At 49.1% G+C, this 14,147-nt stretch overlaps 1 protein-coding gene across 8 annotated transcripts in view; it reads left to right on the top strand.

Annotated features, from left to right (window-relative positions):
* The first annotated feature begins 345 nt into the window (after positions 1-345).
* Positions 346-14,147, top strand: part of LOC122728411 (venom factor-like) — a 29,251-nt gene continuing 15,449 nt past the window's right edge. For 4 of the 8 annotated variants that reach the window (XR_006353279.1, XR_006353281.1, XR_006353282.1 and 1 more), the window contains exons 1-24: positions 346-472; positions 934-1,141; positions 2,881-3,043; positions 3,316-3,386; positions 3,511-3,599; positions 3,800-3,882; positions 4,064-4,151; positions 4,489-4,591; positions 4,678-4,795; positions 5,052-5,167; positions 5,691-5,831; positions 5,960-6,172; positions 6,370-6,570; positions 7,182-7,343; positions 7,432-7,561; positions 8,038-8,130; positions 8,341-8,538; positions 8,633-8,762; positions 9,077-9,162; positions 9,317-9,456; positions 10,729-10,935; positions 12,188-12,239; positions 12,536-12,622; positions 12,761-12,964. Coding sequence is in view for 5 of the 8 variants with exons in the window: in XM_043967020.1 (XP_043822955.1) it covers positions 396-472; positions 934-1,141; positions 2,881-3,043; positions 3,316-3,386; positions 3,511-3,599; positions 3,800-3,882; positions 4,064-4,151; positions 4,489-4,591; positions 4,678-4,795; positions 5,052-5,167; positions 5,691-5,831; positions 5,960-6,172; positions 6,370-6,570; positions 7,182-7,343; positions 7,432-7,561; positions 8,038-8,130; positions 8,341-8,538; positions 8,633-8,762; positions 9,077-9,162; positions 9,317-9,456; positions 10,729-10,935; positions 12,188-12,239; positions 12,536-12,622; positions 12,761-12,964 (3,160 nt within the window). In the remaining 3 variants the exon portion in view is untranslated. Of the gene's footprint in view, positions 473-933; positions 1,142-2,880; positions 3,044-3,066; positions 3,387-3,510; positions 3,600-3,799; positions 3,883-4,063; positions 4,152-4,488; positions 4,592-4,677; positions 4,796-5,051; positions 5,168-5,690; positions 5,832-5,959; positions 6,173-6,369; positions 6,571-7,181; positions 7,344-7,431; positions 7,562-8,037; positions 8,131-8,340; positions 8,539-8,632; positions 8,763-9,076; positions 9,163-9,316; positions 9,457-10,728; positions 10,936-12,187; positions 12,240-12,535; positions 12,623-12,760; positions 12,965-14,147 lie in introns of those variants that run through there. The other 4 variants (XM_043967029.1, XM_043967038.1, XM_043967050.1 and 1 more) reach the window with 4 other exon arrangements.

Genomic DNA, 14,147 nt, shown 5'->3' with positions numbered 1-14,147 from the left:
TCTGGAACGTGAGACTGAAGGGTCTGTAGAGTCTATATCCTCTACATGCTTCTGCAACCCCCAAATCCAGACAGTTTATTTGCAAATGGGTGTAGGGCAACCACTACTGAATTTGTGGCCAGGAGGTACTTGGTTTTAACTCTCATCTCTCCCCCTTTCTACCTGTGTGACCACAGGCAAGTCATTTTGATCTCTTTTAGGGGCTTTGGGGGTTGGATTACATGTTCTTTGAAGTCCCTTATATAACTGTAATTCCTGTAACCACGGGATTTATGGGAAGCCTTCTCAGTTCAGTTGGTAATTAACTTGGCCTGCAGGTAGAGCCAAAACAAATAACCAGGGAGCAGCGGGGGCCCCAGGTATACGGGTCCACTTCTTCCTTGCCAGACTCTACCATGGAGGCCCCCAGGATCCCGGGCTTGTCACAACTGCTTCTCCTCGTTGGTCTCCCTCTTGTCCACTGTGGCCCTCTGTAAGTAGGGGAGAGGAGGAGATATGTCTCATCTTCTTCATTTCAGTATGTGTCTCTCTGGCCATATCTGTTTCTTTTTTTGTCCATGGGTCTTCGAGGGTCTTTGGAGTATTTCTCTCCTTGTGATTGATCCCCTCCACATATGGACGTGTTCCCACCTTCGTGTTTCCCTCCGCATACCTCTTGGTGTTTCTTGTTTAGGTGTGAGTGGGATCCCACAGCCTCTAAGGGTCTTTCTAGCCCTCAGTTTCTGTGACTTCCATTTGGGTTTTCTTGGAGGGCTTTCTTCGGTAGGGCTAGCTGTGGGGGGTCTCCTTAGTATCTTGGAGCATGATCCCTAGAGTTTTTTCCTCTGCACAGCTCTGTGTGATTCTCTTGGTCTTTTCCACTCTGCGTATTCCTGGACTTTCTTTTGGCATGCTCCCTTCAACTTGTTGTCCTCTGTATATCTCCTGGTACAGGTACCTTCTTGTGGCCCCTCGAGTTCTATGGGTGGGGGGCCCAGAGAACATCTTGCTCCAAGTGCATCAGGACCCTGAGAATCTCCTGGTCGAGCCCCTTGAAGTGTTTCTCACCATTTGGGACTTTCCCCTAGAGAGGAAGTTGTTGTATAACATGTCACTCACACTCTCCCCAGACAACAACTATATGACATTGGCTCCTGTGACAGTACGTGGTATATTGTGGTGTGGTATACTCTGGCATGCTGTGTTGTATGGTTGGGTTTGGTGGAGACCCCAAGACAGATCCTCCATAGTCCCCATCAGTTCAAGTTAACCCTGGAGCATCAGGTCTCAAGATTAAAGGTGGTTTGGGTCAGAGCCTAAGAGGAACTTCCTAAAAGTGCGGTTTGAACCTAGAGCCCATGATTATAGGAAGTCATGGAGTCCAGAGTCAGGAGACTGGACCATGTGACCTCTGACCTTCCAGGGTCTGAGGACTGTCTTTCCTTTGCCTACAGAGAGGATCCTTAAAGCAAGAGCTCTGTCTCCTCCTTCAGAGGTCCTTTGAAGGGTCCACACTTGGCTTCCACTCCCCTCAGGGCTCAGTATAGATGGGGACTAAGTGTTTGGGATCCTCTTGTCCAGTCATTTAAACATCTCCCCGCTGTGTGCAGAGCACTGTGTTGGGCAAATGGGAAAGCACGAAACTTAAGACTCAATCCCTGTCCTCATGAAACTTACAGTTCCACAGGGGGATAAGAAACATAAATGAATAATTATTTACAATTTTTACATGGTTGGTGCATTGGAAAGGATCACACAAAAGGCTCTGTGAGTCCCTAATGGGAAAGCTATTACTAACCAGGGAGAAGAGCAGAGAATCAGGAAAAGATTCCTTAGAGTTACTAGGAATTAAAGGATGTGTAGGAATTCAACAGGTGAAGTAACAATAACAGCTAAAATTACTTAGAATTCAGTATGTGCCAGGTACTATGCTAAATACTTGACAAATATTTCATTTGAACCTCGCAACAACCCTGGAAGGTAGGTGCTATTATTATCCCCATTTTACATATGAGGAAACTGAGGCAAATAGTGGTTAAGTGACCTGCCCAGAGTCACATAGCTAGTAAGTATCTAAGGCTAGATTTGAACTCAGGTCTTCCTGACTCTGGGCCTGGTGCTCTATCCAATGTGCTGCCTAGGAGAGGCCTAGGAAACAACCTGAACAATAGTGCAGAAGGGGGAAAGAACAAGGTATATTTGGGTGTGGGCAGAAAGCAGGCTGGTTTGGCTAGAATGTACTTGTCGAAAAGTCAGGCATGGATTGGCTAGGACTGAGACGCCAGGCAGAAGAGCTGGCACTTCATTTGAGAGACAATCAGGAGATTTTTACGTAGGGGAATCCCATGACTACCTTCATGCATAAGAATCATGGATGTGTAGGTGGTTATTTCTAAAAATATAAAATACTCAAATGAACAAAACAAGGAATGAATAACCTAAAGAGATTGACGTTTGAAAGAGAAGTTTGACAGACCCCCCCCCACCCCCTTAGAGTCGCCCTGTCTAAGGGGGGCTGCAAATGGACCAGATCACAGCATCGCAGATGTAGAGTCAGAAGGGACGCACAAAGGGACCTTAAAGAAAGGTCATCTTTCAACCCCTTCATTTACAAAAATCCAATGAACCTTTGCTTCTCCATCACTTACATTTCCTGACATGCTGAGGTGACAAAATGAGAAAAGCCAGAAACATTTGTGATCAATGTTAACAAAAGTGGGCTGGGCAGGCCTTGGTAACTGACTGCATCTTGAGAAAGGATGGAAAGAAACCAAAGAGAAGGCTCAAGTTAGGAATGTGGGAGGTTGGATAAATGGTGGTGACCCAGACAGAACCAGGGAAGTCTGTGGGAGGACTGGGTTTGAAAGGAAAGGTGATGACTTTGAGACATGTTCTTCCCAGATCCCTGACAGTGTAGTCTTCCCTCCGCGTCCAGGGAAGCAGTACGTGGTCCTCAAAGCCTCCTCAAAGACCTTCTCTCTGATGAAAACGATCATGGTTGCTCCGCATGCTGGCTATATCTTCATCCAGACGGATAAGACCATCTATACCCCTGAGCAGTGGGGTGGGTCCCAATGCCTGGGAGGGATGGAGGAGGGAAGGCTGACTTTTAGAGTCTGGCACTGCCCAGAGGGTTCTCCTTTCTCTCCCCATCACCTAGAATCTCTGGGCTCCAGCTCCCCCTAACTGCTTAAGGTCTCTGGGTTCTGCTTCTCAATCAATGCCCAGGGTCTTTGGGCTCTGGTTTTCTTCACTGTCTAGAGTCTCTGGGCTCTGGCTTCTCCTACTGCCAAGATATCTGGGCTCTGGCCAACAACATATCTGTTTCCCTTCCAGTTCAATACAGGGTGTTCACAGTGAACCATGGATTAGACCCAGTGATGAGGTCATTCACAATCGACATTAAGGTTGTTTTTTATGGCTCATGAGAACTGGCTCCTGGGCATCCCAACAGGGCTAGGGAGACCCTGGGAAGTGTGTCCTAGGAGTGGGGGCTTCAGTATCCCCTGACTCTCCTCTTTTCCCCCCCAGAACCCCCAAGGTGTCTCTGTCATCAGCCAGAACTTAGGGGAGGAGAATGGTTTCTTTGTGGGTTCCTTCCATCTTCCCGAATTGGTCAGGTAGCTCCTTCTCTGCTCCCTCCCCCAAAAGCATGATACCTCCCCATCCTCCCCTTCCACTGCTTTTCTTTCCCTCTCCCTTCCTCTCCCTTCTCCTATATGTACCAGACCTTCCCAAAGTGGGGCTGGGGTGGGGTCGTGGAGTTTGGAGAGGGGGGTTGACTAGGCACTAGATCTAGACTGTAACCTTACTGCTTCAGTTTTGGAACCTGGACCATTGAGGCCCGATACCAGAGTGGGCCCCAGAGGCCATACAGTGTGTCCTTTGATGTGAAGGAATATGGTAAGCAACCTTGGATCATGCTACCAGCATTGGACAGGTGGTCTAGGGCTCTGGATTTTTAACTGCTGGTCTTGGGGAACTGGGGTTCTGGGTTTCTGGGCTGGGGCTCCAGATTCTAGGCTTCAAGTTCTCTCCTCTGAAGCTCACCCCCTCATTAACTCCAAACTCTCTCCCTGCTTAGTGCTACCATCATTTGAGGTTCAACTGGTCCCCAATAAGACCTTCTTCTATCTAAATGACATGACCTTGGGGATTGATATCAATGCCAGGTGAGCATTGTCACCCCTCATATTCAGATAGAGAGATAGATGCCTTACATGGTTCAGGGAGTATAAAAGGTCAGAAAGGGGGAGAGAGAAGCACTAGGGGCTGGGACCAGGTATTCCCCAGCCTCTTCAGCAAAGAAAACTGGGAGAAACCTCAGACACTTGGCTTCCGAGACATTTGGGGAAAGTGAGGACCAGGATATCCCCTCCCTACACACTTCCTATAGCTGACCCAGCAGAACCCCTGGATTAGAAAAGTGCAAATAGGGGTCTTGGCAGCTCTGTGAGGCTGGGCGAGGGTTCTTCAGAACCAGTGAGACACCCTTCTCTGGGCCTCTAGGTATGTGTTCAACAAGCCTGTTGATGGACATGCTCTGGCCATTTTTGGAGTGAAACTGGACTCTGATTGGATCACCCTCCAGGACTCACTGCAGAGAGTGAAGGTAGGCATTGACCCCCCTCTGATCCCCACACTCTTCTGAGGTTCCCCTTTCTCTTCTCAGCTTTTCTTCTCTTCTTCCTGAGCCAGATTTCTGAAGGACAGGGACATGCTTCCCTCAGCAAGGTCACCCTGACTGCACAGTTCCAGGACCTCAACGAACTCCTGGGGGTTTCCATTTTTGTCAATGTCACTGTATTCTCCTCTGGTGGGTGACCCTCTTATGTTTCTCCACTAGTATGTCCCTCCAGGTTCTCCTAAACTTGGTCAGAAGAAGGAGGGGAAGGAAGGGGAGGAGGAGGAGACTGGGTTGGGCATAACAAATAAGTCATTCTAGAATCTCAGTTTCCTCATCTGTAAAATGGGTCAAAAGGCTTAAAATCCTTTCCACAAGCAAGGAGGGGGAGCAAATCAGAACTAGTCTCCTGATGCTGCTCTCCTCAAAGGCTTCTTTGTTTGCACAGCTGGTGAAATGGTCCAGGCTGAGACTTCGGGGGTGAAGATAGTCCGGAGTCCCTATACCATCAGATTCACCAGAACTCCCCATTATTTCAAGCCTGGAATGCCCTTCCACTTTGGGGTAAGGAGCCACAAAAGGCTGCAGACTTGGGGGCAGCTAGGTGGCACAGTAGATAGAGCACCGGCTCTGGAGTCAGGAGGACCTGATTTCAAATCCGACCTCAGACACTTAACACTTACTAGCTGTGTGACCCTGGGCAAGTCACTTAACCCCAATTGCCTCATAAAAAAAAAAGGAAAAAAAAAAAGGCTGCAGACTTCCTTCAGGATAGAGAGCCCATGCTCTCTTAGGAGAGAGCCTTACTCTCCCCGCCCCCACCCCAGTCCAAGATAGACTTCTTCCCCAAGGTCAAAGACACCTCCCCTACATTCCAGACTCTTCCTTCCCCCTCCCAGGACAGAAACCCCACTCTTTCCTAGGACAGCCACTCCCTCCCAGAATAGAGACTCTCCACCAAGACAAAGAATTTCCCTCCCCAGTGTAGAGACTCTCCCCACTTCCCAGACAGAGGTTACCCCGGAGACAACCTGATGTTAGGGCTGAGCAGTAGTATCTGCCCTTCCCTCACCAACCCTACTCACAGGTCTCAGTCACCAATCCTGATGGGTCTCCAGCATCTGGGATCCATGTGCAATGTGAAGGCAACAAGGTCCAGACTTCAGCCAAGGGGCTTGGCTCCTTGACCCTTAACACTGCAACCGACTCGGAGAGACTATCCATTCGAGTAAGGACACAGAGCCAAGGTGGTGTGGAGAGAATAAGGAATCCCAGAAGGGACATAGGACCTGGGAAGGGGCTGCTCCTGGAAAGGGAATGGCTTTATTTTCATCCCTAATCCTCGACTCTGCCCAGGTAGAGACAAAGGATGAGCATCTGCAGCCCCATGAACAGGCCTTTGCCGAGTTGACAATTCAGGCCTATAAGACTCAGGAAAACTCTGGAAACTTCCTACACATTGAGGTCAACGCTTTGGAAACTGATGTTGGGAAAAGCCTTCAACTGAGCCTCAACACAAGGCATGAAAATCAGGACACCAAAGAGAGAATCAAGAGCTTCACCATCCTGGTGAGGAGGAGTGCCAGGGCAGAGCCTTCGGGCAGCCAGGGGGCTTTCCTCCTCTTCCCTGGTGTCCACTGAGGGAAGTGCTCAAACATTACCACCCAGGGATGAGGAGCGGGACCTTTGGGACGATGTGGTACCTGCCACCCCCTTCCAGAGTTATATTCATAGTGTTCCCCCCTCCTTTTCTCCTCTTTGCCAAGCTGTTGAGCAAAGGTCAGATCACACAAGCCCGGATCGAGCACAGGAGAATAGGGGGCATCTTAACATCCTCCCTGATCCACGTGAGCCCAGAGCTACTGCCGTCCTTCCGCATCTTAGCCTATTACATCCTTCCAGGCTCCAGTCCAGAGCTTGTGGCTGATTCTATCTGGATTGATGTGAAGGACACATGCATGGGCACTGTGAGTCATAGCCTCCCCTCCCTATTCCATATCTTTCCCCCCACCCCAGCACCCTCTCTGTTCTTCCCAGAATGCTAAGTGTGTGCTCCAGGCCATAAAAATCCTGAGGGCAGAGATAGAGAAGATTTAGTCTGGGTTGGCATGCTCAAGGAAGGCTTCTGGGAGGAGATGAGACTGGAGCTCTACCTTGAAAGATAAAGGGCAAGGGGCAGTTAGGTGGCACAGTGGGTAGAGCACCAGCCCTGGATTCAGGAGGACCTGAGTTCCAATCCAGCCTCAGACACTTGACTGAGGTCACACTAGCTATGTGACCCTGGGCAAGTCACTTAACCCTCATTGCCCTACCAAAAAAAAAAAAAGAGAGAGAGAGACAAGGAACACTTAGTGAGATCAGAGGAGCAGAGAACAGTCAGATAGATTACATACGGCTGGGTTCTTTAGGAGTAGACTTTCAGGGTGAGGGGTGAGAAATTGTGCCCACCTGGAACTGGGAATATTGGGGAGGAGAGGTAGGGACAGATGAGCCCCATACAGCCCCAGGGGATCAGCTGGGAAAACACATCCCCACGCCTCTCTGTGCCTTAATTTCTTACCTCCCCATGACCATCCAGCTTCAGATAGGTCTGAAGGATTCAGCAGATGATGGAGTATTTGAACCCAACACCAAGGTGAACTTATTGCTGACCGGTGACCCCCATGCCCTGGTGGGTCTGGTTGCTGTGGACAAGGCTGTCTATGCCCTTAACAGCAAACACAAGCTTTCCCAGAAAAAGGTGAAGTCATGCAAGGAAGTCCAGATCTCATTGCTACAGGGCTTGGCCTGGGACAACCCAGCTTAAGGTACTCCCTGGTGATCCACAGGTCTGGGACACAGTAGAGACTCGAGACATTGCCTGCACTGCCGGGAGTGGTAGAGACAACCTGGGCGTTTTTATGGATGCTGGTCTGGACCTCACAACCAGCTCTGGGATGAGCACAGGGGCTAGTGAAGGTAGAGGAGGGATGTCAGGGGATGCCAAGGAGGGCTGGGGAAAGGGGCCCTCCAGGGGGTCATGGGATCCAGTGTAAAGAGCACAGCATTTAGAAACACAAAATCTGGATTCGAATCTCGGATCTACTATGGTCACCTTGGGTAAGTCTCTTTCTCCAGTCTGGGCCTTAATTTCCTTAGCTATAAAATAGAGGGAATATGCTAAATGGTTGCTAAAATTCTTCTGGTTCAAGGTTCTATGATCAGGAGGGTGGCTGTGAAAGGAGACCACACGGAGGGAGCCAGGAGGAGTTGGAAAGGGAGACCCTAGAGGGTCTTTGGCCATAATGGGGGTGGGTAGGTAGGCAAGGGGCAAAGGACAAATCTGACCCCCCTCCCCACCCAGTGACCTGCACTCAGTTTGGGGGATTGGAGGTCCAGGTTGAGGTGACCAGATGTCCTGGGGCACAATTCAAGGGTCCTTCCTCTCCCTCTAGACTGGCAATGCCCGCAGACTTCTTCCTCCTCCTCCTCCTCCTCCTCCCGCAAACGCAGGTCCCTGAAGATTGTGGAAAAGAAGAGACAAAAAGGTCAGGATCCGATCTTTTTGGTGGCTGCACCTCGAACCCATGAATCCCAAATCCTGTTATCTCCAAAGGAGATAACAAACTCTGAAGCCCCAAACCTTGAAGAACTATTTGGGAAAGGGTGAAAGCAAAGACTGGGAAAAGAAGAAGGAGCTCCTATGTTCTTGGCCCCCACGGGCTCAGGACCGTCCCCTCTCTTCCCTCCTCATGCAGTGAATGAATTCAAGATGGTGCTGGAACGACGCTGCTGTGAGGCTGGGTTTCGAGAGGGGCCCATTGGACTCTCGTGTGAAGACCGAGTCCCCTGGGTACGCCATGGCCCGGCCTGTAAGGCTGCCTTTCTACAGTGCTGCAAGCACGGGGCAATGCTGGACCAAGAAGCCCGAGTGGAGAGGCTACTGCTGGGCACTGGTAAGGAGGGAGCCAAGGGGGAGGAAGGAGGGAAAGGGCAAGCCAGGGGTCAGGCAAAGTTCTGAGAGGGGCACCCCACACACATACCCCACAGTCGATGAAAATGATGACCCAGACGACATGTGGTTCCCTGATGACTCTGACTTGCCAGTGCGTACGGTCTTCCCTGAGAGCTGGCTCTGGAGAAAGGTCAAGTTGCCCAAAGACCCTGCCCGTGGCTCAAGGTAAGACTGAAGCTCCCCAGGGTCCCTTTTCCCAATGTCTCAGGACAAAAATCAGATAGCAAGTGTGAAGCCAAAACATGGCTTCATCATCACAAAACTGTGACTGGCTGAAAGACAAGGGCAATGACCTTGACCCTGGGAAAGTGACTGAAATACAAGAGTAAAGACTATGGGACTTGATTATGGGAGAATGACCACCTCCCCAGGACAGGGACTGATGCCAGACCTCTGACCTTAACCCCAATGATCCTTGAACAACTGACTAGACTTAAGACAGGTGCTATGGCTCTAATGGTGATGTCCCCACTCCCTAGTCTTGCTGCTATGACCATCCCTGTAAACCTGCCTGATTCTATCACCACTTGGCAAATCATGGCTGTGAGCCTCCGCCAGGGCAAAGGTGAGTCCTCTCTGCCCCACATCCTAGGGTCCCGGTAATTGTTCAGCCCCAGGTTGTGGGGGGCGCAGTGTAAAACCTAGCCTTTCCAAGAGTCCCAAATCCTCCCCTCCCCCAATTCATTAACCTCCCCTTCTATTGTCACTCCTCATGTCAGGTGTTTGCATCTCCGAGCCCCTAGAGATGACAGTCAGGAAGAATTTTTTTGTGGATCTGAAGCTGCCCTTCTCTGTGGTCAGGAACGAGCAGGTTCAAATCCAAGCCATTCTGTACAACTACCTGAAAAGAACTGTCAAGGTGAGCCGTCAGTGGGAGTTTTGAGCTGCGAGGGAACCCTGAGCGAGTCAGGAGCAAGCTCTGAATGAACCCTGAGTGAACTTTAGTGAGCGATGAGCCATGAGGGGAGGGGTGTGTGTGCATGAGTGAGCCCTGAGTGAGCCCTGTTTGATCTGTGAGCAGTGACCAGGCCATGGACCAGCTGTGATATTGTGACCTCCCACATTCTCGTTCATCAACCATCAATCAGCTGGACATTTCTGGGCCAACCCCATGGGATGTGCTTGGCCTGAACCCCCCCTCCCCCGCCAACAAAGCGCAGGGGGATGCTGAGAAAGCACCTGATTCTCTGGGTTCATGGGAGACAATTAACAACCAGGGCAGGGGAGAAAACTAGGTGACAGTGGATTGGCAGTTCTCTGCATCAATGAAATCACAGCTGGGTTGCTCATTGGAAAAAGTGCTAGGTCTGGAGTCAAGAAGACCTGAGTTCAAAACACAAACAAACCACAAGCTCCTCTCTTTGTCATTTAAATCTCTTGATGATCTGGCCTCAACGTACCTTTTCAGGCTTATTCCACATGACTTCCTTCCATGGACTTGGGTCCGGCCAAATTGTCCTTGTCATCTCTCATACACCACAGACGACACTCCATCTATCTCCTCTCTCCTTCACACAAGCTGCCCTCCAAGTCCGGAATGCACCCCTTCCTCATCTCTGACTCTTAGATTCCCTAACTTCTTTCGAGGTTTAAGCCATCGATTGCTATCTCCTACACAAATCATTTCCTGATCCTCCTGGCTGCCAGTGCCTCCCTTCCTTCCCTCCCCAGTCCCTTCATAATTACTTTACTGATATTTTGTATATATCCAAACATGGAACTGTTGCCTCCTTTTATAGACTGTAAGCTCCTTGAGGACAGGGACTGTTTCATTTCTGTCTTTGTAACCCCCAGTTCCTGACAGTGCCTGGCACATGGCAGGCATGTAATCAGTGCTTGTTGAGGAATCAATTGATCTGTAAAATGAGTAGGCTGAATCTTCAGAAGTACCTTCCAGTTCTAATATTCTATGAGCCTGGGACCTGCTTGCTACGAAACTTTAATGTATCATAAGAAAGAGGCTGTCCCTCTCTCTTTCTAGTCCCTACTAGGCTGAGATATGGGGACAGGTTTCAGGTTCTCCTTCATTGTCCTGAGCAGGGAATAGAGCTATTAGGTGGCTCCCTGTGAAGTTACCTGGGTCCCCCTGGCTTGTGGTGACAGTCTCTGTCCTGATTCCCTTTCAACCCAGGTTCATGTAGAGTTTCCCTACAAGAAGGCTCTGTGTAGTAAGTCCAGCAAGACCCAGTCCTTCTTCCAGAGAGTCTCTGTTCCTCCCGGCTCCTCAAGGGTGGTGTCGTTCACTGTGCTGCCAGTAGAGCCAGGCAACATTGATGTGGAAGTCCAGGTTGAGGGTCGTGGTGTCTGGGACCAAGTGAAGAAGACACTTTTAGTTCGGGTAACTGAATCCCTTGAGGGTGAGGCCAGAAAGGAAGATGGGGTGTTGGGGAGATACAAAAATATACCCCCCCTTCTCATCCCGGGCACCATAGATGTTGTCTTAGTTTTCCCAAAGTCCTTTCTTGCTTGGGTCACTTTGATGATGTTCATGGGGAGGTTTCACAGCTGACCTTTGGCCTTCACAAGATATTCACCCTCAGCATAACTCCTATTTTCCCATGCAGAGCACTTTGCTCACAATACTCCTGGCAGGTAGAGTAAGGAAAATAATCTCCATTTTGCAGATCACACCCTGTATAGTAAGTAGGTGAGCCAGGACTTGATCCCCCAAGCCTGGTGCCCTTTCTACTACACCACATAGAACAGAGAATACCTAATGGAAGCAGTTGAGCCTGTGCTTTTGATGGACACTGTTTTCCTGGCAGGAAAGATGGGAGCAGAAATTGTCAGGCTAAGTTGAGGAAGCAAAGAAGTTATTGGCATAGATAAGCCTCATGTCCTGTAATTGTCCTGTCTTGCCGCTGGACTCTGATGGTTCTGGAGGAGAGTGAGGCTGGTGATTTTGCATAGCCCTCTCTTAATAAAATTTAATTCACTTGCAAGTCAAGATATCGCCATCCTGATGTCATTGGTTCTCTTAAGAGAATGAAAGACTACCACCACCACCAACAATAGCATCATAGACTTCCAGCTTGGAAAGAACCTTGGAGCTCATCTACCTCAGCTCTGCATTCTACAAAAAGGAGGAAACATGGCATAATCAAGAGAGTACTGGACAAAAGTCTGGAAGGCCAAGGTTCAAATTGTGCCTTGGAACTTACTAGCTGGTTATGTGACCCTGGGCAAGTCACTTAACATTTCTTAGCTTCAGTTCCCTTATCTGTAATATGAAGATTATAATAGCACATCCCTCCCAGGATTGCTATGGGAATAAAATGAGATAATATAAATGAAGCATGTCACAAGCACTATATGAATATTATTATTGTCATTATCATCATCATCAGGAAAATGAGGTCAAGAGGTGTTAAATGACTTTCCCAAGATAACACAGGGAGTAAATGGTAGAGGTGGGGGTTTGAACTCAAGTCATCTGACTTTGTACCCAACAAATATCCCACTGTGCCTTGCTAGCTCTCTTTACCTCACTGGTCTTCACTTCTCCCAACTGTAAAATGAGTGGGGGGGTTAGGGTTGGACTAAATGATCCTTAAGTTCCCTCTTACATTCTGGGATTCTTTTGACTGCAGGCAGAAGGACAGATAGAGAAATTCTCTTATAGCCTACTGTTGGACCCTAAAGGTTTGTGAGAACGCACCTGGGAGGGGTGGGCAAGCTCCAGGGATCCACAGGGCGCAGGTGAGGGGCTGTACTTGGAGGGCTGAAGGCCACCAGGTTGGAGCACTGGGGATGGAACCAGAGGCTTTGTTCATGAGATAATCTAGTCAGTCCATGGAGAAACTGTCCCACCAGCTTCAATTGCCTCTGGAGCAGTTTGACCTTTTGCATCCCTGGGGCTGACCCTCCAGGAACTCTGATCACCTTGACTTGAAGGCTTCTTGGAACTAGGAGACCATGGAAAATTCATTTCTGCCCAGGTCTCACCCAGAAGGCAAGTGTGCAGAGAAAGGTCTTTGAGAACATGGTGCCTGGCACAGATGCAGATGTGTTTGTCAGCGTACAAGGTAAGGAGAGCAAGCCCATGCCCAGAGAAGGAGGACCACTGGGCTGAAGGTGGAGCTAGCCTTTCCTTAGCCTGAGGGGGATGGGACATCCAAAGGCTACTCTCACGATGATGGTGCCTCACCCCTCTTTCTTTCAAGGAGACATTCTTGGGGAGCCCATCCTGGGAGCCCTAACACCTTCGGAACTGCACAAGCTGCTCACAGTTCCAACTGGCTGCCCCGAGCAGACCCTAAGCTCTTTGGCACCTCTGGTCATCCTAACCCAATACCTGGATGCCACAGGGCAGTGGGCCCAAGTTGGGGTGGAGCGGAGAAACCAGGTGATGGACAACATTGTGACTGGTAAGTGTGTGTAGGAAGGAGAGGAGGCCTTAGCTCTTTCCAGCCTGGGTATTTGGCCATTCCCCATTCTAACCCACAAACATCAATTCCCAGGCCCCCAAGTTAAGTCAGAATCCCTGCCTTGCACAAATATCCCCAGGGCATGGCATTTCCTCATTTACATATTGATGGTTCTCCTCCATTTGTACCCAGACACTGATTATTTCTCCAGGTTAAAGTTGGACATTCACCTACAACCACACACACACAGCTATTACTTATCAGCTGATAAGCATTACGGTGCTTTGTAAGTGTCTGTCACTGTGCTAAATGCTAAGGATACCAGGAAAGGAAAAAAACAAGGTCCTGCCCTCCAGGAGCTTGTGTTCTTTTTAAAAAAAAAATAGTATTTTTCTGGGGCAGCTAGGTGGTGCAATGGATAGAGCACTGACCCTGGATTCAGGAGGACCTGAGTTCAAATCCAACCTCAGACACTTAATAATTACTAGCTATGTGACCCTAGGCAAGTCACTTAACCCCAATTGTCTCACTAAAAAAAAAAATAGTATTTTTTCCAATTACTTGTAAAGATAGTTTTCAACGTTCTTTTTTTTTCCTGGGCAATGAGGGTTAAGTGACTTGCCCAGGGTCACACAGCTAGTAAATATCAAGTGTCTGAGGCTGGATTTGAACTCAGGTCTTCCTGAATTCAGGGCCAGTGCTTTATCCACTGTACCACCTAGCTGCCCCTCAATATTCATTTATTATTATTATTATTTTATTTTTGCAGGAAAATGGGGTTTAAGTGACTTGCCCAGGGTCACACAGCTGGTAAATGTCAAGTGTCTGAGTCCAAATTTGAACTCAGGTCTTCCTGAATCCAGGGCCAGGGCTTTATCCACTGCGCCACCTAGCTGCCCCATAACATTCTTTTTTTTTTTTTTTTTTTTGGTGAGGCAATTGGGGTTAAGTGACTTGCCTAGGGTCACACAGCTAGTAAGTGTTAAGTGTCTGAGGCCGGATTTGAACTCAGGTACTCCTGACTCCAGGGCTGATGCTCTATCCACTGTGCCACCTAGCTGCCCCATAACATTCATTTTTTAATAAGATTTTGAGTATCTAATTTTTTTCTTCCTTCTTCTCTCCTTCCTCCACCCCTACCCAAGACAGTGAGCAATCTGATATAGGTTATACATGTGCAATC

This window comes from Dromiciops gliroides, chromosome 1 (assembly GCF_019393635.1).
Source record: "Dromiciops gliroides isolate mDroGli1 chromosome 1, mDroGli1.pri, whole genome shotgun sequence".
NCBI lineage: Eukaryota > Metazoa > Chordata > Mammalia > Microbiotheria > Microbiotheriidae > Dromiciops > Dromiciops gliroides.
The sequence above is the reverse complement of the archived record's forward strand: the minus strand, read 5'-3'. Positions and strand labels throughout refer to the sequence as shown.